At 38.5% G+C, this 24,441-nt stretch overlaps 5 protein-coding genes across 5 annotated transcripts; 3 read left to right on the top strand and 2 right to left on the bottom strand.

Moving 5' to 3' along the window:
* The first annotated feature begins 282 nt into the window (after positions 1-282).
* LOC145909484 (uncharacterized) lies at positions 283-9,131 on the top strand. Its single transcript, XM_082996874.1, has 12 exons — positions 283-1,242; positions 1,309-1,398; positions 1,720-1,841; positions 2,121-2,308; positions 2,583-2,759; positions 3,081-4,282; positions 5,825-5,983; positions 6,043-6,132; positions 6,431-6,555; positions 6,925-7,112; positions 7,549-7,725; positions 7,842-9,131. The coding sequence occupies exons 1-12, from the start codon at positions 1,100-1,102 to the stop codon at positions 8,997-8,999; spliced, it is 3,819 nt and encodes a 1,272-aa protein (XP_082853000.1). The 5' UTR covers positions 283-1,099; the 3' UTR covers positions 9,000-9,131.
* Positions 9,132-9,655: 524 nt separating this feature from the next.
* On the bottom strand, positions 9,656-13,077 carry LOC145908111 (single-strand DNA endonuclease ASTE1-like). Its single transcript, XM_082995296.1, has 6 exons — positions 12,845-13,077; positions 12,704-12,793; positions 12,323-12,444; positions 12,009-12,196; positions 11,564-11,737; positions 9,656-11,418 (listed from the first exon to the last, which is right to left on the bottom strand). The coding sequence occupies exons 1-6, from the start codon at positions 12,985-12,987 to the stop codon at positions 10,201-10,203; spliced, it is 1,935 nt and encodes a 644-aa protein (XP_082851422.1). The 5' UTR covers positions 12,988-13,077; the 3' UTR covers positions 9,656-10,200.
* Positions 13,078-15,801: 2,724 nt separating this feature from the next.
* LOC145908112 (single-strand DNA endonuclease ASTE1-like) lies at positions 15,802-19,668 on the top strand. The gene is made up of 6 exons (XM_082995297.1): positions 15,802-16,025; positions 16,081-16,170; positions 16,705-16,826; positions 17,332-17,519; positions 17,749-17,925; positions 18,066-19,668. The coding sequence occupies exons 1-6, from the start codon at positions 15,883-15,885 to the stop codon at positions 19,257-19,259; spliced, it is 1,914 nt and encodes a 637-aa protein (XP_082851423.1). The 5' UTR covers positions 15,802-15,882; the 3' UTR covers positions 19,260-19,668.
* Positions 19,669-20,649: 981 nt separating this feature from the next.
* On the bottom strand, positions 20,650-21,252 carry LOC145909483 (arylalkylamine N-acetyltransferase 1-like). Its single transcript, XM_082996873.1, has one exon. The coding sequence runs from the start codon at positions 21,250-21,252 to the stop codon at positions 20,650-20,652; it is 603 nt and encodes a 200-aa protein (XP_082852999.1).
* Positions 21,253-22,742: 1,490 nt separating this feature from the next.
* Positions 22,743-23,345, top strand: LOC145909482 (arylalkylamine N-acetyltransferase 1-like). The gene has a single exon (XM_082996872.1). The coding sequence runs from the start codon at positions 22,743-22,745 to the stop codon at positions 23,343-23,345; it is 603 nt and encodes a 200-aa protein (XP_082852998.1).
* Positions 23,346-24,441: the final 1,096 nt, after the last annotated feature.

Here is a 24,441-nt window from a genome sequence, read left to right as displayed (position 1 = left end):
TTTTTAACGTGTAAATCACGCTATGAGGACCTCCGGTTGGAAATTGCTGTTATAAATTACGCTACGAACCAACCAAATTCATTCTATTGTAACGAAACCAGCTGACAGTCACGCGCGTTGGGCGAAGTCGGGACGTTACGTCACTCACCACAGTCGCCCAGAGACGATACCAAACTTACGCCGCGGGGAATTCCCCGTCAGTTGTTTTTCTTTCTTCACCGCGCTCGAAGTTGTCGAGTCTGAGGTTGAATGTGCAGAACTGCTGCCTGCTTTGTATGGTATTCCAAGTTGAGGTTTAAAGAGTAGACGTTATCATGCATGGTGTTCGGTGCAAGTTTATTGCATTGCAGGGTCAAGTGCTGGTATTTTCCAATGCGAAATGTGTTCATTAAGACAGCATTGTGCAGCACTTGGTTTTTAACCATTGTTACCTGGTGCTACCCAGACGTTATTACTTGCAATTTGATATGTTTGTTTGTTAAGCAAAGACGAAACCTATGTTATAGTAATGCATTGAAATGTTCTGCGCAATATTTGAAATGTATTTGCTGATTTCAAGTAGGCTCAGTGTGATTATGAAATTGTTGAAACTTAAATTTGAAGTACATGACACAATTCACCATTTCTTCATTGTTGTACATTTAATGGCCATTTTAAACGATTCATTGACTTGTTCAACATTCAATGCCTTAGAAAGTAAATAGGGCATATAAATCATATGTGACGAAAAAGTTAATATTTACCTAGTTTTTTGCAATCGAAATGCGTATGGCAAGCATGTACCTGCTTATCATATTACTGCTGTGTGTACCCTAAGATACATTGAGCTGACTGCAAAAACATTTGCAATTATAAATGCATCATGACCGGTACATTTCCACTCTACTGTGGCACACTGTTCACTGTATCCCATAGATGTATGACAATACCGCGTGAAATGCATTGAAATGGTTGTGAAGTTCAATCTGTAAATATGAATAAGTATACAGTCGCTGCAATCTAATCTTTGCCTAGCTTCACAAACAATAGTGTTCCCTGCCATATTAAAGTTACTATTAATAGCAGTACTACTACTCCAGCTAGGCATCGTATAGGAAGAATGGGTATTTCATTCTTTGAAAGCTTTCTCAAAGTTCACAGCAACAAGCTATTGAAACCCGTTAATTTATGCAACCAGTTTATTGTCCTCGACGGGAGTGAAATTTTGTACAAGTTGTACTTTGAATGTGACATTCACGGAAGGTAAATCGGGTGTCAATGACTTTCGTTTTGTTGTTTCATTCGGTTTTCCGCCTTATTTATTCACAGAGGAAACTACGTCACATTTCAATCTACCGTGAAACAGTTTTTCCAGAATCTAAAAGAATGTGGGATCACTGCAGTGGTTTTATTTGATGGGTAAGTGCACCTACACGTACGCCTTATATGACGTCAATTTCGTTACAGCGAAAAAAAATGTTTAGGATTATTGGTCGCTGCTATACTTTTAGTGCAGTTTTCCACATTTTTCAGTTGACGTACGATCGAAATACTTGAGAGATGTGTTTATTGTGGATGAACCTTTAGTGTTACGCAAAGTTGCCATGACCGTGGTACATGCACTTTAAGCCTGTTTTATGAGACAAATTAACAACTGCACAATGCTGGAAAATTTTTGCATGAATTATAAATGAAGTGTAAACTATGTCGCTAACTTTACATTCTATTGTCATTGTGTAGTTTTAAGCTTGGAGATAATCCGGGAAGATATGTCAAAAGAAGGGATATGAAAATAAAAAACATGATCAAAGTGTTTGACGGAATATCCATCAATGGGGGCAGAGTGAAACCGTGCCTGTGTGGTAAGTTTCATTGTACGTAATATAGACATACTTTAACGGTGGACAGGTGGCACAAGATAGGGGAACCGTCGGTGCGCCACACCTGGGTCCATGTCAGTCTAGGGGGTTACGAACAACAACGTTTGCTTAAATACCAAAGGGTTTTTATCTAAACAACTTGGTTACAGCTGTAATGTCATGTGATCTCCAAAACGAGGTTCACGGGCACACTTTTTTCTCTAAAGGGCCCAATTTGCACATAGGAATAATTTTGGCCTTAAAAACTGTTTGTTCTTGCAGAATTGGGCTTTGCACAAGTTCTTGGTGAACTGGAAATAATTTCGGTCACTGGAATCGGTGACATGGACGAAACCATAGCCGTTGTTGCGAATATATTGAAAGCCCCAGTTATAGCTAGTGACACGTTGTTTTGTACGTTTCGCTTGGAAAACGGCGTGGTGCCACTTCACACACTAGACTGGAAAAAGGTATGGGAAAAGCATTAAGGGCCCAGTCTCTAGTAAAATATCAGTTTGGTCAAATCGTATTTTGTCATATTGTTTGACCCTAGCAAGTATGTAACAATCGTGTTTTCATTCTTAACACTGAACTATAATTTGCGGAAAGTTGTGTACTTAGTTTGTGTTTTTGTTTTGAAACGACATTAACCGCATTAAAAAATCTTACTTTACAATGGCCATGTGTATGTAATACATTTCTATTGCTGCTAAAATACAATTTCCACTCATACACTGAATACAGATATGGAGAAATGAAGCGGGAGAACCTTGCTTAAGGGGAAGGGCATTTTATCAGCGGCAACTCGCAAACGTTTTTAATATGGCCGAGAACGCCATCCCTTTCATTTTGATCTTCTTTCCCAATGTGTCATGGATTGAATCAGAAACATTCCGACACTTCTGCGAAACTAACTTTGAGGTAAAACTACATTAACTGAATAATAATAAGTGCAGATCAGAAACTTTGCAAAACACTAGAGAAAATGCTATTATATGCCGTTCACAATAACGCAGTATTGCATGCTGGTTTAATTTTTCTTTGTAAATCGGAACACTTGATTGACGACCTGTCAAGGCAGCTTGGTTGAAGCATGTATCCCGTGTAGTTCCTATTAACCTTCTAATCTTTGAGCTGCAGATAGCAAAGTACACACTGTTAAAATGACTTTTCCAAGTAATGACTTTTAAAAATAAGTTTTTCTGGGGTTTTGTCTAACCTTGCTTCTTTCATGCTATGTAGGATATTATCCCGCCACAAGAATTGCTGCAAAATCGTCGACCTTCCCCAGCTAAGGTCCAACAACTGGAAAAAGCGTTGGTGTGGTTGTCACAAAACTACCAGGACGATGGCGAGGATGACGTCATTCAACAAATCGTTAGTTCTTTGCCCGAAGAACAACAACATCGGGTGACGTCCGACATTTTGTCGTATCTTGAAAGTCGAAGAGAACCACGTGGTCAGACAAAAGTACTTGACGTCATTCGGGAACGTATCGAAGATCCTTTCTTAGGAGCCAGACTGGAGGATCCAGAAATTAGAAGGGAAGAGAAGAACGATGCATTGGTCGAAGAAAATGAGTTGGAAGAGCTTGTTGAAGACGCGTCATCGCTCAGTTTTCCAGTGTGGGCAATTCGCATGATTTTGGCTCAGGCAACTGGAGACGAAGCGATCAACTATCTTCCACTTGCACTTACTGATCCGCGAGAGTACCCTTCTCCACACCAAACAACAGAAAACATTCGCTTGGGATCGTACAAGGCCCTTGTGCCTAGTTTTGAAGGTGAACAAGTGTTTGTTGAGTTCGACAGAACTGAACAGAAGTATGGCGAGACTGGGCGTCATCTTGTGACGACAAATGATGTGGAATTGGGTCCGCGTGGTCGCGCATTTGAGCGTGTTGAAGACGAGGCGACGATGGAAAGGCGAAGAGATCACCTTCTCGATACACTGGTGCCACCAGAAAACAGAGAAGTGCGAGCAAGATACGATGCCGCCTTTGATGGTTTAAATGATGATTTAAAGCTGCCGGTGGCTGCCACTTTCTACTGGATTTCGCAATCACACCCAGACATGGCAGCAATTGAAGCACTTGCATTTCAATTGGTTATCTGTCACGGTCTCAGGAACATGCGTCAACTACACGGCATATGGCATGATATGGGAAGAAAGCTTAACATACAAGACAGAAATGACCATTGGTGTCCTGACTCACAGGCGTTACACTGGTCATCGGAATGGCAGTTGTGTTTGTGGGAGGCGATCAACCTTAACCAGATTTTGGGATTTCCTCTCCCGGAACCTGACGTAGCGAAAGTATTTGAGAGTCTTCTCTTTGAAAGAGCTTGTACTTGCTTTTTGGCAGGTCACGCCGCTGTGGATTTCATACGAAGTAGTGATAGTAGAAGTCTATTGAGAAAATTGTCATCACTGTTAAGAGGAGATTAAGGGTTATGTGCTATAATGTGTTGTGTACAAACTTTTAACGTGTTGTCTTAGATTTTTTGTTCCCATAAATAATTTTTATGTCAGTATCGCTTACTTTTTGTTTTCTTTCAATTTATTGATTCCAGCATAAAATTAACCGTTTCTACATTTCTGCTGTGTTGTAACCAAGGAATTGTTGTTTAATTTTGCACAATAAATTTATGAACCGTTGGTGACATAAGGCTGACACCTTACATTTACATTAGCTTTAATTAAGTTGAAAGTGTAGCGACCAGTCATCTGCATGACACAATAATTCAAACAAGCCTCGGCTTCATAACCACCAGCCGACCGGCGTTGAAACTAAACTTACGGCCGTGGGGAATCCCCTTGGTTGCCCTGGAGTTGATTCAAGCGACACAGGTTACACATACATCTTTTATGTTGGGCTTTTTGTTGAGGCTTTGTTTGCTGGGCCTTGTTGAACAGACCTTGGAGTTCGTATGTATCTGACGGGACTAGTTTGAGCTTTTGAAAGACCAAAATTTTGAAAACAACATTTTGCAGCAGGTGTTGGGGTCAGAAGGCGAATAATTGATAGAAAAGTTGTTGCAATTGGGCACATAGTTTTTTTTAGTTAGTTGTAACACCAATAGTTGTAATGTTGGTAATTCTATTGAAAGTTCAAATCTCCTTCATGGTTTTAGTTGATTTTGGTAGCCCACGTTGAAGCTTGGCATATAGCGATTAGTTGTTCTCTCAGCTGAATTTTTTTTGGTCACTTTGCCAATTCCAACGTTTTATTGAAGTAGAAAGTTGTTGTCCCAATATTTATACATCTGTAGCATGAGGATTTATTCAGTAGGACAGTCGCGCGATACCAGTGTTACATTGTCAGCCGTATATTGCAAAGTACAATTTGATTTAGCGGAGAACAATACTGAACGTAATCACGCTACTGTATCGTATATCGTGGCAAACAATGACGACTCAAGTAGATTTCCAGCAAAAGGCTCCCGGGTATCGTCTTCATGTGCGATGTTTATCCGCTCTCACGTCGAAAAATTTCAGAAAGTATCCACCATACGTAAAACGATGTGATGCAGTTCAAAATGATAACAAAATTTTGATAGGGGATTTTGTGAGTAGTATTGTGTCATTTTCATTAAAAGGCATACCACAAAATAACCTATTCTGCATCTTTCCCCTTCGCTTTTTGAAGACATATTTTATTTGATATGTATTACCGCTAAAACTAATGTTATTGGACCTACAAATTCATGTCGTTTCACTTTACGCTGAGACTACGTTTGTTACCACTATATGCGTGCTCGTTGCCTGGAACTGAACGGACTACATTGCGTGAAATGCATTTCATCAGTTTGGATGATAAGTCTAATATTATGTAATAATCAAACGACTAACAGCACTACTGTAAATTGAATTACGGCAAGCTGTTTGGCGTATGAAATCATATCCATTGCCATATTGATTTACCGAATATTAACATAAAAAATATCAGGGTTAACTAACGATACTAAATATTTATTTAAAAGCAGGTTTTGTAGAACAATGGGTATTTCGTATTTCGAAACTTTTCTTAAGTTAAATGCTGGCCAACAAGTTTTACGAACAGAGTATTTGTGCAATCAGTATATTGTGCTGGACGGGAGTGAGATTTTGTATGAGTTGTATTTTGAATGTGACTCCTATGGAAGGTAAACAGGGTACTTCTAGTTGACGAATGTCGATGCTTACCTTGTACGATTATTTACAGAGGAAACTACGTCACATTTCAATCAACCATAAAACAGTTTTTTGAAAATCTCAGGAAATGTGGGATCACTGCAGTAGTTTTGTTTGATGGGTGAGTAATAATTAGATTTTAAATTGCTATTAAAAGAATTGCTGTGGAAATATGCCTCCTACATTTTCTAAAGTTTGCATTGTTTGGAGCTTTGTCGATCGCCCCGGAATACCCAGGGTCTAGAGTTCAAATCCCACTGGGAGCGTGACTTTTCGTATCTCGCTTAGCCTTGGTAAAAACGGCATTGATCAAGCCTAGGCTTCAAGGCTGTAACCTAAGTGTTGTCTGTATTTTTTTTCACAAAATAAGCGACACAACACAAAAATAGCTAGCTTTGCATTTTGTGTTCACTGCGTAGTTTCAAGCTTGAAGACAACCAACAACGATACGTTGAAAGAAGAATTAACAAAATCGAAATCATGAAACAAATGTGGGACAGCGGTGAAGTAAACCCCAAGAGCAAAATAAAACCGTGCCTATGTGGTAAGTTTAATAGCATATTTACATATCTTCCGCAGCACATCATAACCTATTAATATAGTTGCTCTCCCGTTGCTGTATTGTATGGTTTCCCAACCATTTTTCTCCAATTTGGTCCCTAGCAGTCTAAAAATCTAACCAGTCTTAAAAACACTGCAGCGCAGAAAAGAAAAAATGTTTCTTTTTTTCAAAAACGTTTGAACAGTACACAGCCTTTAGCAAAAAGTTAGCAAAAATTTTGCTTACAAAATTTACCCCCTTAGTAAGTCAAATTTAACGTCATAGGGTACTATGTTGTTTTAAAAGTTCCCCTTCGAAAAGTTCTAAAAGCAAATTCGGTAAAATATATGAAATACTGCTTCTCGTTTCTAGAATTGGTCTTTGCTCAAGTTCTTGACGAACTTAACATAATTTCGGTCACTGGAATCGGTGACATGGACGAAAGCAAAGCCACCATCGCGAATATGTTGAAAGCTCCGGTTGTGGCTAGCGATACGATATTTTGTACTTTTCGTTTAGAAAAGGGCATGGTGCCGCTCTTCGCTTTGGAGTGGAAAAAAGTGAGATTTTGAGCAGTTGTTGAATTGGGTTTATATGATTTAGATCAAAAGTAAATGATTTTTGTGATAGATTTCTTTTGTAATGAAAACCAATGCACACGGGACACGCAGATATGGCCTATGGTGCAAAAATATTTTAAAAGCTTTTTAACGTTAACATATAAGTTACGACAAAATCCTCTTTTTCACAATGAAAGAATTTTTGTATTGATTTTTTCTCGACCAAGCGCCCTTGCTTGAAAGGAATGAAATTGCCTCATATTCTCCCAACCATATGCAAAAGAAAAAAAATAGAGTAACATATTCCCTTTTCTACTTTTACTTCATAATTCAGAAAAATGTTTATTTATTTATGATAAATTTTTTGCAACTTTGGTTACAACCTCAGGCTAAGTAAGAGAATCATCACAACATATTTAGGAGTTATTTGTTGCAGATAAAAAAGAATGCGACCGGAAAAGAATGCATTAAGGTGCGAACTTTTCACCAGCACCAACTTAGCAGATACTTCAACATGGACGAGAATGCCATTCCATTTATTCTCCTTTTCTATCCAAATGTGTCCTGGATTGATAGGGACACGTTTCGATTCTTCCGTGAAAGAAACTTTGAAGTCGGTGAAAATCCATTTATTAACGTGAAATAAGATCAAATATAAACCTAAATCTACCTCAAAAATCACCAATAATTGTCATCTTAAATCAACTTCAGCAATCTTTATTCTTTAAGGGTTTGCCTTTAGAGGGAAAACTGGAAAAAGCATTGTTATGGCTGGCGTACAACTACAAGAGGAATGATGAACAAGGCCTTGTACAGTACATTGTAAATCATTTGCCCCTTTATCAACGGCACCAAATGGAAACCAAAATAAAAACTTATCTTCAAAGTAGAAGAAACCCCCGAGGTCAGGAAAAAGTACTTGACGTCATACGTGAACGTATCGATGACCCCATTATTGGAGCACTATTTCAAAGCCCAGAAATTCGACGAAAAGAAGAACATAATCCACTGGTAAAACACATCGGCTTAGAAGATCTTGTGGATGACGCGTCATCGCTCAGTTTTCCAGCGTGGGCAATTCGAATGATATTAGCCCAAGCAGTAGGTGGAGATGCAATTAACTACCTACCACTGGCACTAACTGATCCTGGTGTCTATCCCTCTCCTCATAAGACAACATATTACATTCGTGTACGTTCATATAAAGCACTTGTACCCAGTAATGACGATGAAAAAGTGTTTTTGGAGTTCGACAGAATCGGAGAAACGTATTCCCAGGTTGGCCACCTTGTTGTCCCTATTAATATTTCTCTGGGTCCGCATGGTCGCGCATTTGACCGAGTTAAAGATGAAGAAACAATGAAACGACGAAGAAAGTACCTTCTTGACACATTGATTCCACCAGAAAAAACAGAAGTACGAGCAAGATACGATGTCACCTTCGCTGTTCTAAGTGATGATTTAAAGCTGCCGGTGGCTACTACGTTCCATTGGGTTTCAAAAGCACACCCAGACCTAACGGCGATTGATGCTCTTGTATTTCAGCTGGTAATTTGTCAAAGCCTCGTAAGCATGGATCAGCTGCACGAAATTGTGCATGAAATGGAAAAAGATTTAGAAATGTCGGAGAAAAACCATTGGTGTCCCGACTCACAGGCATTACACTGGTCATCGGAGTGGCAATCGTGTCTGTGGGAGGCGATCAACCTTAACCAGATTCTTGGATTTCCCCTACCAGAGCCTGACGTAGCTAAAGTATTTGAGAGCCTTCTTTTCGAAAGAGCTTGTAGTTGCTTTTTGGCAGGTCATGCTGCGCTTTATTACATACAACGTAGTGATGATCGACATCTGTTTAGAGAAATATGCTCACTCTTAAAAGAAGGTTAAAAATTACGTGCCATAACATGTTGACATAATTAAGTTTTAGCAGACGCAAGCCTTGTGTCTTTCAAATATGCATCAACGATACAAATGATTATTCCACCTTGTGTGTTGTACTTGTAGATTTGTAGATTTGTCCAATCACTACAAATAAAAGCGGCCAAGAATACAATTTTTCATTGGCTTTGTACATTTGTTAAACAAATTTGCGTTTTTCAAAATGTTGGCAGTTGTGTCTGTAGGAGGCTACGTGGCAAAAGCACAAGGAGTTTTATTCGAAAGAGCGCACGCTTGTTTTTATTCGGCAACTGTCCAAAAAGTTACATAAAACGGAAAAAGGACCGAAACCTATTTTGAAAGGTCTCGACTCTCTTTCCATTAACTTAGCTGATGTAAATAAAACAAAGCTTGCTGCACTGCACTGATGAGACCTTATAGGTCGAAACAGTGGCCATCTGTGTGCAGCTTACGCAATTCATATTATTGGCTCCAATTTGCTTATCAAAACAAAGCTTGTTTGAAAAACCGATCGTGTAATCCCTGCGCAGCTCTTACAGTTTTTATTGAAGCATATCTTTCGTACAGATGAAGGTTTGTACGCATACTTGTTGTAATAAACAACCAATACTTAATTAAACGTGAAATGTTGAACAAAACTGGCAGGAAAAATACCACACAGTTCCGTGCTTCTGGTTTTCTTTGACTTATCGAATGTATAAATGACAAGACCATAAAAAGTGATACAAACTATATGAAAACAGAATATCAAACATTACTTCAAATCCGAGGTTGCGCAATAATATGCCAGTACAAAACGAGGAATTGATACTTATATAAGCATTAAATATGCAATACACTGTTATGGAGCTCCTGAAAAAAAATATTATACACAGAAAAACAAAACGAGAAATTGGTGCTTTTTTATGCACTAAAATGTCTACACTGTACAGCGCATGGAAAAAAAAGAAAAACACAAATACAAAAACGTTGTACCTGGCTGTGTTTAGATACTCTTTTTGTGTGGCCTACTGAATGCAGTAAAAGTTAAATTAAAGCATTGATCAATTGGATTTTGACAAAATCTACCGAGCACAATATACTTTTCTGTTTTTCTGGCAATGAGTCAATGAGGGTTTATTCCAGCCGAAGGTTTACCTGTTTCATGCCAAGTGAGGTATATAAAGCTGTAAATACGGCGATATATCGGTTATCGTCGTGGAAACAATAAACTAATTTCCCAGAAAAGAGACGAGATTTTCTTCCAAAAAAATCGATCGTTTTCTCGTCTGAGGTAACTTACAGGGTAGTGTCCTTCCCAGAAGCAAGCACACGCTCTTTCAAACAAGATTCCTTCAAATAATTTCGCTACGTCAGGTTCCGGGAGAGGAAATCCCAAAATCTGGTTAAGGTTGATCGCCTCCCACAAACACAACTGCCATTCCGATGACCAGTGTAACGCCTGTGAGTCAGGACACCAATGGTCTTCCTCCGACACTTTCAGCTTTCTGCCCATTGCATGCCAAACGCCATGCAACTGACGCATGCTTTCCAAGCCATGACAAATTACCAGCTGGAATGCAAGAGCGTCAATCACTGAAATATGGGGGCGAGCCTCCGCAATCCAGTAGAAAGCGGCAGCCACCGGGAGCTTTAAGTCATCACTTAGGTCAACAAGAACTGCATCGTACTTAGCACGTGCGTCACTTCCTTGTGGCATCAGTGAATCGAGAAGGTACTGCTTTCGTCTTTCCATCGTCGTTTCGTCGTCAACTCGCTCAAATGCGCGACCATGTGGACCTAATTCTACGTTATTTGCGGCCACAAGATGTCTCGCCGACTCACCATACTGCTTTTCGATCATGTCAAACTCAACAAACACTTTCCTAGCGCCATGATTTAGAACGAGAGCCTGGTAAGACCTTAAACGAATCTTGATGGACAATTTGTGTGGAGATGGATATCGTCGAGGATCAGTAAGTGCAAGTGGAAGGTAATTGATGACTTCTTCCCCAGTTGCCTGAGCGAATAATATATGCAGGGCCCAAGGTGGGAAGCTGAGTGATGACATATCTTCCACAAGCTCTTGCAGACCATTTTCCTGTACAACAGCGTCAACTTGTTCGTCTCGTTGTATCTCCATATTCTCAAAACGCCCCGCTAGGAGAGGATCATCGACACGGTTTCTAATAATGTCAAGAACTTTTTTTTGACCTCGAGGATTTCGTCTGCTTTGCAGATAGGAAAGAATGTCAGTTTTCATCTTTTCTTGATTTTCTTCGGGCAAAGATTCCAGAATTTGTTGAATGAAGCTTTCTTCTTCGTTGTATTTGTAATTGCCCGCAAGCCATACCAAAGCCTTTTCCATATTCTTATTATTATTTGATTTCCAGCAGGTTTGTGGCAAATGTCCAGGAAGAGCCACACTCTAAATACCACATTATTGATCCAAAAATTGTTTTGGTAATTTTTTGTAATTGCTTTAAATCCCATAAATTAAAAAAACTTTAATTATGAAATTACACATGAAACACAAACAATTATCTTAATAATACAACTATAGTTTTTTAAACCTGAAAGTTCCTGCGAAATTCTCGAAATATGTGCGGTTCAACCGAAGACGCATTCGGAAAGAAAAGTTGGATAAAAGGAATAGCGTTCTCGTCCATGTTGAAATAATTGGCCAGATGCTGTTGATGGAATGCCCTTCCCATTATACATGGCTGGCCGGCCTCATTGCTCCGTATCTGTTTTTGTGTAATTGGTATGTGTCGCTTATTTTTTGTAAATGCAATTTTAATTTTGATTTCGGGACAATAAAGCCTTATCCAGAACTGTTAATGCATAGTGGAAAAAGCCAGAACGAACGAAATTATTGGAATGCTCTAAGAGATAAAATGAAAAATAAAATGTCATATGTAATTTTTTGTATCATTAATGTGGTTTAAAACTGGGGTTATTTATACTAAAAGCTTAATGAACTTCCTTGATTCAAAGTAATTATCTTAACCAAGTTACCCTTTTCCAATTAATTGTTTGAAGCGGAACCACTCCATTATTGAGGTGAAAAGTGCAGAAATTTGTGTCTCCAGCTACGAGTGGAGCTTCAAGCAAGTTTGCAACGGTTACCATGGTTTCGTCCATATTTCCTATCCCAGTAACCGATATTACTTCCAGTTTGGCAAGAACTTGAGCAAAGACAATATCTAAGAAAACCATGTTAGCCAAAATAATAGTAAAATATAAAGAAAGCTTATGGTAATTGTTCAAACACATACAAGAAACAGAAATTGCTCTGTGTAAAAAAACACACATGAAATCATTTTACCTACCACGTAAGCAAGGTATTACTGGGTAATGTGAGTTTTTGTGACCCTGAAACAATCCAATCATGTTTCCTATTCTCTTCTGCTTCCGAATTAAATACTTTTCTTGGCTGTCCACCATTCTAAAGCTTTAAAAAACACAAAATGGGTTTGGTTTGCAACTTACTCCGTAGTTACTAACGATATTTAGCCGACAAACTGTCGTCAGTCACCAGCTGAGACTGGATATGCACAATTGTCGGAAGCTCACTGATCATTATTGGCTTATTAATTGTACTGAGGATATTTGTTTTGTTGTTATAGTGACTATGTATAGTTAGTATCCGTTCGTTACGTCTAAGATAAAAAAACTCGTTTGCCATATGGCTCAACCACATAGGTACTTACCCATCGAACAAGACCACTGGAGTTATTCCACAAATTTTCATGTTTTGGAAAAAATGTTCAACATTCGACTGAAAAGTGACGTAATTTCCTCTGAAGCGAGGAAGTTTAAAGAAAAGTTCATTAACAATTATTACAATTTACCTTCCGTAAGGGTCGCAATCAATGTACAGTTGGTGAATAACCTCGTTGCCATCAAACACAACACACTGGTTGCGCAGGAAAATGGTTCGCATTATCCTGCTGGTATAGAGTTTCAAAAAACTTTCAAACGAAGATATACCCATCGCTGCTAAGTCTAATACAACACCTTTCTTGCGACAATCTTAAAGCAAGCACCACCTATTATATTGACTCTAACATGCCATGATATCTTCGAAGAGGTGGACGAATCTGCTTATAACGACAAAAAAGCTAGTAAAGGTGACTTATATTGACTAGTTTTGCGTTGATATCCGATCTAAATTTACACCCACCTTTGATATCATGCCGTATACACGTACGTAACAATGGAGTCATATAATATGATGTGTGGGTGGCGTTATTACGCGAAGCAACGTCACATATGTATCATGTATGTGAAACCCACGTTTTGATGGATAGGTGCTTGGTTCGATGATGCTTGTGGTTTTATTGGTATGATGACATCATTTGATCTGCCAATGAAGTGTTTGAAACGTTTGCTCTACTATCAATAGAATTATTAAGCTCTTGCTTCTCTATCTAGCATCTTATTGTTCTTTTGCAAAACAGTTCATTTTAATAGATGGCAGAGTGTTTTTAATGATATTGACGCCAACTTTCTTGGGAGACTGCATGCACAAGAAAAATATTACAATTTGAAAATGTAGTCTACTGCTCTTCTGGCATAAAATAACGCCATACCTGATGAAGTCTCGGCGCAGGGCAGACGAAACGTTGAAGAAATACAGTACGTTATTTTATGCCAGAAGAGCAGTACATTTTTAGATTGCAATATGCCTGGCAGCAACAGGAATTTGATATTCAGAAAAATATTAGTTTACACTTCACTAGCAACGTACACTTGGAACCGCGACAATTCTTTTATAACCGAATGCACTTCTAGGCAACACAAGTGTGTTTTCTTTGGCGTCTACTACAAACACGTAATCGTTGAGTGACCAGCGCCACGGCTGTTGCACTGTAAAGAAACAATCTTTGTGACGACGACCAAAGTAACCACTCGTCTGGTTACCAAACTTTACTGAAGGCATCGAAGACAAATTACTTGAGTAGAAGTCATGCAAGCACCGTAAGACAACTTTCCTTTCTACATATTTAGTTCTTTTTCCCGAGCGATGTTCAATTCAATTGTTCTTGTCGACTGTATGCTTGGAAGTATTTGTAGAATTGTTTTTTGACCACACCGGGGGTTTGTACTTAGAATCCTGGGCACGACCAGTTTTCTTCTAGTATTTGCGTCGGGCTCTTGACCAATTCTGCCATTTACCCGCTCAAGTATTTCTAGAATTCAAATGGAAAATCATTTAAGTCGGTGCGTTACCTTGTGACGACAAATAATGTTGAGTTAAGTCCGCATGGTCGCACATTCGAGCGATTTACAACGACGAAGCCACGATGGAACTGCGCAGACAGTATACCTTCTAGATGCACTGATGGCACCAAAAAACAAAGAAGTGTGAGCTAGATACAATGCCGCCTGTGCTGGTTTAAATTATGATTAAAAGCTCCCTGTGGCTGCCACTTTCTAGTGTATTTCACAAACACACCCAGGCATAGCAGCAATTGAAGCATTCCAATTACTTGTTTGTCATCGTCGGGTAAACGTGGCACAGCTGCAAGACATTTTGAATAGAATAGACAAAACGCCCAACCTTCCTGGGACAGGTCATTGGTGCCTAGACTCACAGACGTTGCACTGGCAATTGGAGTGAGGTGGAGTGACTGTGGGAGGCGATCAACCTTAACCAGATTATGGGATTTCCCCTACCCGAGTCTGACGTAGCAAACTTTTTAAAGGGATCTTGTTTGAAAGAGCGTGCGCTTGCTTTTTAGCGGTCCATTCCCCCAAAAGTTGCATCAGGCGGGAAGACGACCAAAACCCATTGAAAAATACATTGACCTTGTTAAATGCGATTACTTGTTAAACATTAACGTACGGTAAGGTAGCACGTATAACAGACTGGTTATTTTGATTTTCTTTCTTTTCATCGGGATAATGGCAGCTAATCATTATGTAATTTAGTTGAATTTGCTTTAACAATGTTATACTCAATGTAGGTATTCTACCATTGGTAAATTTACCATTAATTCATCACATAAAATTGCCCAACACAACCAATTTTGTAAAGAGTGTTTAGTTTTGCTCATTTCTACTGAAATGCTTTCGACCACATGCTTTGCAGTTGATCTGAAATCATAAATAGCTGCACGCCTCTTGTTTCCGTTACGCTCTGGTGCTTTTTGGACCAAACCGCAGACGGTGTAGTCAGCTTTCTACTTTGGTAATTCCCCCTTTTAGTTTCTGCACCGAAACGCAAAAACAATTGAAATTGTAATGAGAAATTTCACGGGCAGTTGCTTTTTGTGAGTTGCTCGTTAGGATGTTGCCATTATTATGTTTCCTTCTACTCGGACTTGTTAAATACACTCATGCAAAGACACATATATCGGGTTGCGACATGGAAACATTTAGGTTATATAGTTTTCCTTAACTTTTAGTCTCCGGTCTCAGCGGCTGTTAACCTTAGTGTGGTTACCCATTAAACTATGTAGATAAATGGGGTTGAATATCAAGAGCGGGAAAAACACAAACAAGGTGTTGAGCAGTTAATGCTTGAAGGTATGAGCGTGCAATGTAAAGGTGATATCTGATATGTGTTTCCATATTTTCTCGTGATCAGTAAAGAAACTATTTGAAAGCAAATGATTTGGTTTTGTACTTGGTAAGAACCAGCCTAATTACATACCGTCATTATGTCGCAAGCTGAATAAATATTTTCGCAACCTTTTGTAGCGCTTTGTATATTTCACATCACTCGCAAGCCTTGTAACAATGCGCACTGACCGTGACCCAGTACTGTGGGTATATACAATGGGTACTAGTTGCGCAAGCAGCACAAGAGAAGTTTGGTTGTTCAGACTTTTAGTTAAGAGGAAGCAAAAGTGGCAACATTTAGGCAGGAACACATCCAGCAGCAATGGGTATATTTTCATTTGAAAGCTTTTTAAAGTTGTATGATAGTAAGATAATGCAACCTGTTTGCTTACGCAATCAATATGTTGTATTGGATGGGAACGAAATTATGTGTAAGCTGTATGTGGATTGTGACACTTCCGGAAGGTAAGCAGTAAATGTTGACCTTGAATTTGGCTCTCACAATTATTCCGCATTTTAGAGGCAATTACGTCAGATATCAATCTATCATTGAAACCTTTTTTGAGAATCTCAAAGCATGCGGAATTACTCCTGTGGTGATATTCGATGGGTAAGTGTTGCACCATATGTATATGTAGCGGTTTTCGTGTGAATTATTCATCAGAACATTTAGAAAATTGGTAGTATTTGAGGTTGTCTTTACCATGTGATAAAAATACAGCTATCAACAGAGTGTTTTATTGCGCGTAGAAAAATATATTCGCGTCAAACGTGGCAAGAAAAACAACCTATAAGCGGACCTATTTGAAAACATTTACAGCAGTTTTAAAACCTTGTGTTCTTATGGCGACAAACAAGTGTTTTTTTCGATGGCTACAGTTTGGTTATAAGTAACGGAAGTTTTTGGAGTACGCAGAAGTAATACCACGCTTTCGCATAGCATCAAGGCGGGATCCCCCACTGCGTTGGTAGAGCGTTGGGCCTGGTTAGCCCAGGGTCGTGAGTTCAAACCTCACCTGGAGCTTGATTTTTCAGATCTCGCTCCGACTTGTCGGGAAAAGTGGCTGATCCAGCTTGGCTGAAATGCCTTGGCTGCGAAGCCTGTGTGAACCTTAAGTTTTTGGAGTTTTATTAATATTTTTAGGTTCGAAATAATTGGAAACAAGGAAAAATATTTTCTAAGAAAACAAAAGAAAATAGGATGCATGGTTGGAATGTTCGAGGGTCGAAAAAACAGCCACATCCTTGTAAAGCCGTGTTTGTGTGGTGAGTGACAGCAAAGCTACTCAGTCTCTGTAAACGTTCACCATCATCTCACAACATTTTTGTTAATTGATTTTGGGAATCATTCCCCATTCTGTTGCAACTGGCCATGAGGATGCTTGTTACAAAAGCGAAATATATTTGTCATATACACTAAGACTGACAGATTTTAGCCTGAAATTAACGTTTCTGTGATTGTTACGTCATCTCACAACACTCAACATAAAAATCAATTTAAATGTAACATATAAAGCAGCACGAACAGGATTTCACAGACAACTATTGGTGATAATTGTGGATATATTTTTTGTGGGAGATGCAGACACAGGGCAGCTGTTTCGAGCTAATATGTCTCATCAGTGCAGTTATGGTGTGACTTCGAACGATCTTGTCAGCTAAATAGCATGCAAGACTTCCACTTTGCTTATATGGACATATTCGTATGAATATTTGTTTAAATTGAGAAGTAGTCAATATTCACTACACAGTGATGTATTTTAAATTCTAGACATCGTCTTTGCTCAAGTTCTGGCCAAATTTGAAGTAATATCGGTTACTGGGATAGGAAATATGGACGAAACCATGGTAACCGTTGCAAACTTGCTGGAAGCTCCACTCGTAGCTGGAGACACAAATTTCTGCACTTTTCGCCTCAATAATGGAGTGGTTCCGCTTCACATGTTTTACTGGAAAATGGTAAAATTTAGACTAGGTTTTGTCGTCTGTATCAACGTACAAAGGGTTAAGAATAAACCTCCAGTAAAACTAGCTTTTGAAACAAAAAAAAAACAATACATATTGCAATTTATCATACATCTCAACTAGTTTTTGTCTTTTCAAAGTTTATTGTATTTCCCTCGCGTTTTAAAACGTAAATTATAACATTTCTATGGCTTGCCTAAAGTGTAAAATTTCCTTAATACAGACACAGGACAATGAGGCCGGCCAACCGTGTATAATGGGAAGGGCATTCCATCAACAGCATCTGGCCAATTATTTCAACATGGACGAGAACGCTATTCCTTTTCTAATGATGTTTTATTCAAAAGTGTCATGGATTGAACCACAGACATTCCAAGATTTCAAAGAAAAAAATCTCAAGGTTTAGCCATATTTAACTATATTGTATTGTATCCATATGCACGTAAAAGTATTTCAGAATCACAAACGTTAACATACAAAAAGCACCCCACAAATTTTTACACCATTTAACTTTAGAAGTTAATATTTAATGCTATTTAGGATGTAGCTCTGCCAGAACATTTGCTTCATATCACCGGGAAATCAAATAATAATGTAAAAATTGAAAAGGCTTTGGTATGGCTTGCGGGTAATTACAAATACGACGAGGAAGAAAGCTTCATTCAACAAATTGTGGATTCTTTGCCCGAAGAGAAGCAAAAAAAGATGAAAACTGATATTCTTTCCTGTCTGGAAAACAGACGAAATCCTCGTGGTCAGAAAAAAGTTCTTGACATTATTGGAAACCGTGTCGATGATCCTCTCTTAGCGGGGAGTTTTGAGAATGTAGAAATACAGCGAGACGAACAAGATGACGCACTTGCACAGGAAAATGGTCTGCAAGAGCTTGTGGAAGATATGTCATCACTCAGCTTCCCACCGTGGGCCCTGCATATATTATTCGCTCAGGCAACTGGGGAAGAAGTCATCAATTACCTTCCACTTGCACTTACCGACCCTCAAAGTTATCCATCAGCGCACAAAGTAACAGAGAATATTCGTTTGAGGTCTTACCAGGCTCTCGTTCTAAATTATGACGATAAGAAAGTGTTTGTTGAGTTTGACATGATCGAAAAGCAGTATGGTGAGTCGGCGAGACATCTTGTGGCCGCAAATAACGTAGAATTACGTCCACATGGTCGCGCATTTGAGCGAGTTGACGACGAAGCGACGATGGAAAGACGAAGGCAGTACCTTCTCGATTCACTGATGCCACAAGGAAGCGACGCACGTGCTAAGTACGATGCAGTTCTTGTTGACTTAAGTGATGACTTAAAGCTTCCGGTGGCTGCCACATTCTATTGGATTGCACAGGCGCGCCCGGATATTTCAGCAATAAAAGCGCTTGCATTCCAGCTGGTAATTTGTCATGGCTTGGAAAGCATTCGCCAATTGGACGGTGTGTTATGCGAACTCCGCAAAAGCCTTAATACGTCTGTGAGAGGTCATTGGTGCCTCGACTCACAGGCGTTACACTGGTCATCAGAATGGCAGTTGTGTCTGTGGGAGGCGATCAAACTTAACCAGATTCTGGACTTTCCTCTACCAGAACCTGAGGTGGCGAAAGTATTTGAAGGAATCTTGTTTGAAAGAGCGTGCGCTTGCTTTTTATGTGGTCACTCTCCCGAAATTTACATCAGACGAGAAAAAGACCGAAACCTATTTAGGATTCTCGACCCTCTTTTTGTAAATTAATTTCTGCAAATACAAATTGCTTGAGAATTCCATGAAAAACAAAATTTCAAGTTTTATTGAACTGAATGTATGCGCCATGCACATAGGTATATCTTGAGTTTTATTTCACATTTGTCAATATGTTACGCTGAAAAGAATGCTCTTGTGTTGCCAATTATAAATACAAAAAAAAGAGTAACAGTTGTTTTTAAAACAAACTTTTTCCTTGGAAACAAACGATGGAGGATAAAATACTTAACAAAATTTTTATTCAATGTTAAAATGAGGGTGTATAATAGCAATGATTGTCACAAGCACTCAATGTTTCTAGCGTTTGTTTAAAACCACGTTTTTTTGTTTATTTTTGCAGTTTTGTTTAAGCGCAATGTTTCTACATCCACCTGTTTTAATAAACTACCAGTCTTCGGTATTTTTTCAGTTACGCTTGGAATGTTGTGCAACCCTGGCCAGAAAATCAATGGAATATTGTAACTTATAAGATATTCAGGACAGTTTTGAGTGCGGTGTATCTTTCTAAACTCGTCACATGCGAAATAGTTTGGTAACCATTGCATAGGTTACCTTGCCATATTCATTCGAGCTGGGTAGCGAGATACCAAAACTTGCGTTTCTGATTTACTGCCAATTAATAATCATATTACGAATAAAAACCGTCCCTGAAACAAACTACAAATTAACAAAGAATAGGAAATTAAATAATGGCACATAATACCCATGAAAATGTTTTCACAATTGCGTACAATATATGATTGAAACATGATTTTTTATTGGTGTTTATTAAGTGAATATATCTGTTTACCTGCGGGGCATATCAAGCAAGAATTTCTTTACTGGAACAGCATTCTCCACCGTTCTGGTTTACTTTCAGAACTGATTAAGACCCAATGTGCACAATAGGTTGCCCTACACTTTATTAAAGTGATAATTGTTTCGGGGAGTTCGTCAGTGAACCTCACTCTAGAGATGATTGTCTGTTTAAAAGGCAAATGTTGTACGGGTCAGAAGACCCCCGTTATAATATTCTAAGCCGTCCCTTAAATTTTGTTTATTCCTTCAAGCTTTTTTCTTCATTGTTTAAGATAAATATTAATTTTACCTATTGGCATCCTCAGTTTCTGTCTTGTCCAAATAGAATCACGTCCTTTACTCATTTGGAGTCTCGGGAATATAACACAGGCCTATATATTGATTTGTAAAGACGGATCCACCGGTCAACGACCTGCACAGGCTGATTCCTGTAGTAAATTTTGATATTTTATCTCTCCTATTATAACACATACAGATTTTATTCTACAAATTTTGAATAACAATTTAAAGTCAGAAACCCTTGTTATTTGACATTTAAATCACATTATAATAATACGAGTGGCCTGGGACACTCCTGCACAAATCAGTTCAGTGCTACTTGTTTATAGTATATTGCGCATGTTTCATGAGGTGGTTGTGGTTTAAAGTTTGGTAAAGCAGATAGATAGTCCTCATATTTTACTTCTTTCAGTAATGTGTAACCACATTTTTTAAAAAGCATCTGGCTGTAATAGGATGATGCATTTACTACTACATGACTGCATTGAAACCGTGCTGCAGCTTCTTCAGTGTTTTTCACCAACAACTTTGCCAAACCCCGTCCCTGGTAGTTGGAGTCAACAGCAAGCATGGATAGCATCAGTAATCTGTCCGAATTTAGTTCATTCATTAAATTCCCCTCCAAGACATGCAAAAGCTCAGAAATGTTCTGTATCCAAGAACCAGCTTCAATACTTTTCCAACCGCAAGGGGAACACTTTGTGTTCACATTAGAAAATCCAGATGCAACCATTTTCCCATCTTTGTTGAAAGTACCAAATGATGCTGAATGTTCGAGTTTACTGCGAACTCTCTTTGCATCGAGTTCATAGCAATCTTGGAAATCCTGGTTGACCATGACTTCAATTGGTTCTATAAATGTGTAATGTTTGTGAACAAAATCAATGGCAATATCAGCATCTTCCATTGTTAACAAACGCACAGTAAAATTTTCATTCAATTTTTCTACCATTGCTATTTCACAACAATATCCTGCTGAACCAAAATTTCAACTAAATATGTTGTCTATCATGAAATTGTCTCATCTGTTTGAAATCACAAAAGTAAGATCATTCTTTTGACAAAATGCTGTTTCTTCTAAGGTAATACTTTGGCTGTCATTGGATTGGGTCTTATTTCTCCATAATACTACATATATATATATATTATAGTAAACGACTAATTTAGCGGCCTGACAAACACACACCTTGGCACACCAATAATGATTAGTTGTTACACCACATGCGGAAAAAGAGCTACGGCAGCGTAAACCTGATTAGTGACCACTCGATAAACACCAGTCAAGCGAATGAATCAACCAACATCGTCACTAAAACAACAAAGCAATTCTCTGCAGCCCTGATGGGCGCAAACAGAAATCTAATCTCTCGTTGTAAATCTAATCTCTGTTTGCGCCCATCAGGGCTGCAGAGAATTGCTTTGTTGTTTTAGTGACGATGTTGGTTGATTCATACGCTTGACTGGTGTTTATCGAGTGGTCACTATCAGGATTAGGCTAAAAATAAAGAATTTTATAATTTACCAAGCTTGAAGAAAAAAACAAACATGTGGGGGACAGTTGAAATTATTAAATTTTTGAAGAAGGTAACAGTAAGGGGGTCTTCTGACCCAGTTCATCAATTTCTTTTCGAACAGACAATCCTCTCTAAAGTGAAGTTCACGGACGAATTCCCCCGACAAACTGTTATCACTTAATAAAGTGAAGCGCAACCTATTGTGCACATTGGGTCTTAACCAGTTCTGAAAGTAAACCGGAACGGTCAAGAATGCTGTTCCTGTAAGAAATGTTTTCCGGTACACCCTACTGGTAACAATTTACCAGCCAGTGTGTCCCAAACAGTTTCAATCACTTATTTACGAAATCTCACTGAGTATAAGATTTTTTGTCTGTGAAGTCAATCGTTGCGGTAAGAGACTTTTTTACATTGAACACTGATCTTAAGTCACGGTTAAGTTTGGCAAAGAAATATTTTATATTAAACCAAAAAAAAATGTAATAGTTTGCAACGGCTTAATTTTGCGTTGGCTTGCGCAATACGTTCAGGTCATGCTCCAACAAGAAATTTAAAATGGATGAGGATGATATTGTTGGAGTTGGAGCATGCAAAGCTTTTCCAGACGACGGCAGAATGTTTGAGGTCTCGTTGTAAATCTAATCTCTGTTTGCGTCCATAAGGGCTGCAGAGAATTGCTTTGTTGTCTCTGTTTGCGTTGATTCATTCGCTTGACTGGTGTTTATCGAGTGGTCACTATCAGGATTACGCAGTCGTAGCTAGGTGACTGTTTATCAGCCTGCAAAATTAATTGTTTAGTTGAAATTTTGGTTCAGCAGGATATTGTTGTGAAATAGCAATAGAAGAAAAAATGAATGGACAATTTAATGTGCGTTTGTTAACAATGGAAGATGCTGATATTGCCATTGATTTTGTTCACAAACATTACACATGTATAGAACCAATTCACGTCATGGTCAACCAGGATTTCCAATATTGCTATGAATTCGACGCGAAGAGGGTTCGCAGTAAACTTGAACATTCAGCATCATTTGGTAGTTTCAATAAAGATGGGAAAATGGTTGCATCGGTATTTTCTACTGTGAACACAAAACGTTCGCCTTTCAGCTGGAAAAGTGTTGAAGATAATTCTTGGTTCCAAAACATTTCTGAGCTTTTCCATGTCTTGGAGAGGAATTTGATGAATGAACTAAATGCGGACAGATTACTGAAGCTCTCCATGCTTGCTGTTGACTCCAACTACCAGGGACGGGGTTTGGCAAAGTTGTTGGTGAAAAACACTGAAGAGGCTGCAGCACGGTTTCAATGCAGTCATGTAGTAGTAAATGCATCATCCTATTACAGCCAGATGCTTTTTAAAAAATGTGGCTACACATTACTGAAAGAAGTAAAATATGAGGATTATCTATATACTTTACCAAACTTTAAACCACAACCACCTCATGAAACGTGTGCAATATACTACAAACAAGTAGCACTGAACTGATTTGTGCAGGAATGTCGTAGGCCACTCGTATTAATGTGATTTAAATGTCAAATAACAAGGGTTTCTAATTTTAAATTGTTATTCAAAATTTGTAGAATAAAATGTGTATGTGTTATAATAGGTGAGAGAGAATGTCAAAAATTACGACAGGAATCAGCCTGTGCAGGTCGTTGACCTGTGGATTTGTCTTTTTAACTAAATATATATTATATTCCTGGGACTCCAGAATGAATAGCCTAAAGGATGTGATTCTATTTGGACAAGACAGAAACTGAGGATGCCAATGGTTGAAATTATTATTTATGTTAAAAATAAAGAACTTTTTAATTTACCAAGCTTGAAGGTAAAAAAAAACATGTAGGGGATATTTGAAATTATTATATTTTTGAACAAGGTAACAGGGAGGGGGCCTTCTGACCCGTTCAACATTTGCTTTTTTAACAGACAATCATCTCTAAAGTGAGGTTCACGGACGAACTCCCCGACAAACTATTATCACTTTAATAAAGTGTAGCGCAACCTATTGTGCACATTGGGTCTTAACCAGTTCTGAAAGTAAACCAGAACGGTCAAGAATGCTGTTTTAGTAAAGAAATTCTTTTCGGTACGCCCTACTGGTAACAATTTACCAGCCAGTATGTCCGAAACAGTTTCAATCACTTATTTAGGAAATCTCACTGAGTATAAGTTTTTTTCCGGTGAACTCAATCGTTGCGAAAAGAGATTTTTTTTACATTCAACACTGATCTTAAGTAACCGTTAAGTTTGGCAAAAAATATTTCTTATTGAATAAAAACAAATGTAATAGTTTACAACTGCTTAATTTTGCGTTGGCTTGCGCAATACGTTCAGGTTTTACGAAATTTAAAATGGATGAGATTGTTGTTCAAAATTCAAATGGATGAGGATGATATTGTTGGGGTTGGAGCATGCAAAGCTTTTCCAGACGACGGTAGAATGTTTAATGTCTTGTTGTAAATCTAATCTCTGTTCGCGCCCATTAGGGCTGCAGAGAATTGCTTTGTTGTTTTAGTGACGATGTTGGTAGATTCATACGCTTGGCTGGTGTTTATCCAAAGGTCGTTATCAAGTTTAC

The sequence above is a fragment of the Ascidia mentula genome, chromosome 7 (genome assembly GCF_947561715.1).
Source record: "Ascidia mentula chromosome 7, kaAscMent1.1, whole genome shotgun sequence".
In the NCBI taxonomy this organism is placed as follows: Eukaryota; Metazoa; Chordata; class Ascidiacea; order Phlebobranchia; family Ascidiidae; genus Ascidia; species Ascidia mentula.
This window is presented reverse-complemented; position numbering and strand designations above follow the sequence as displayed.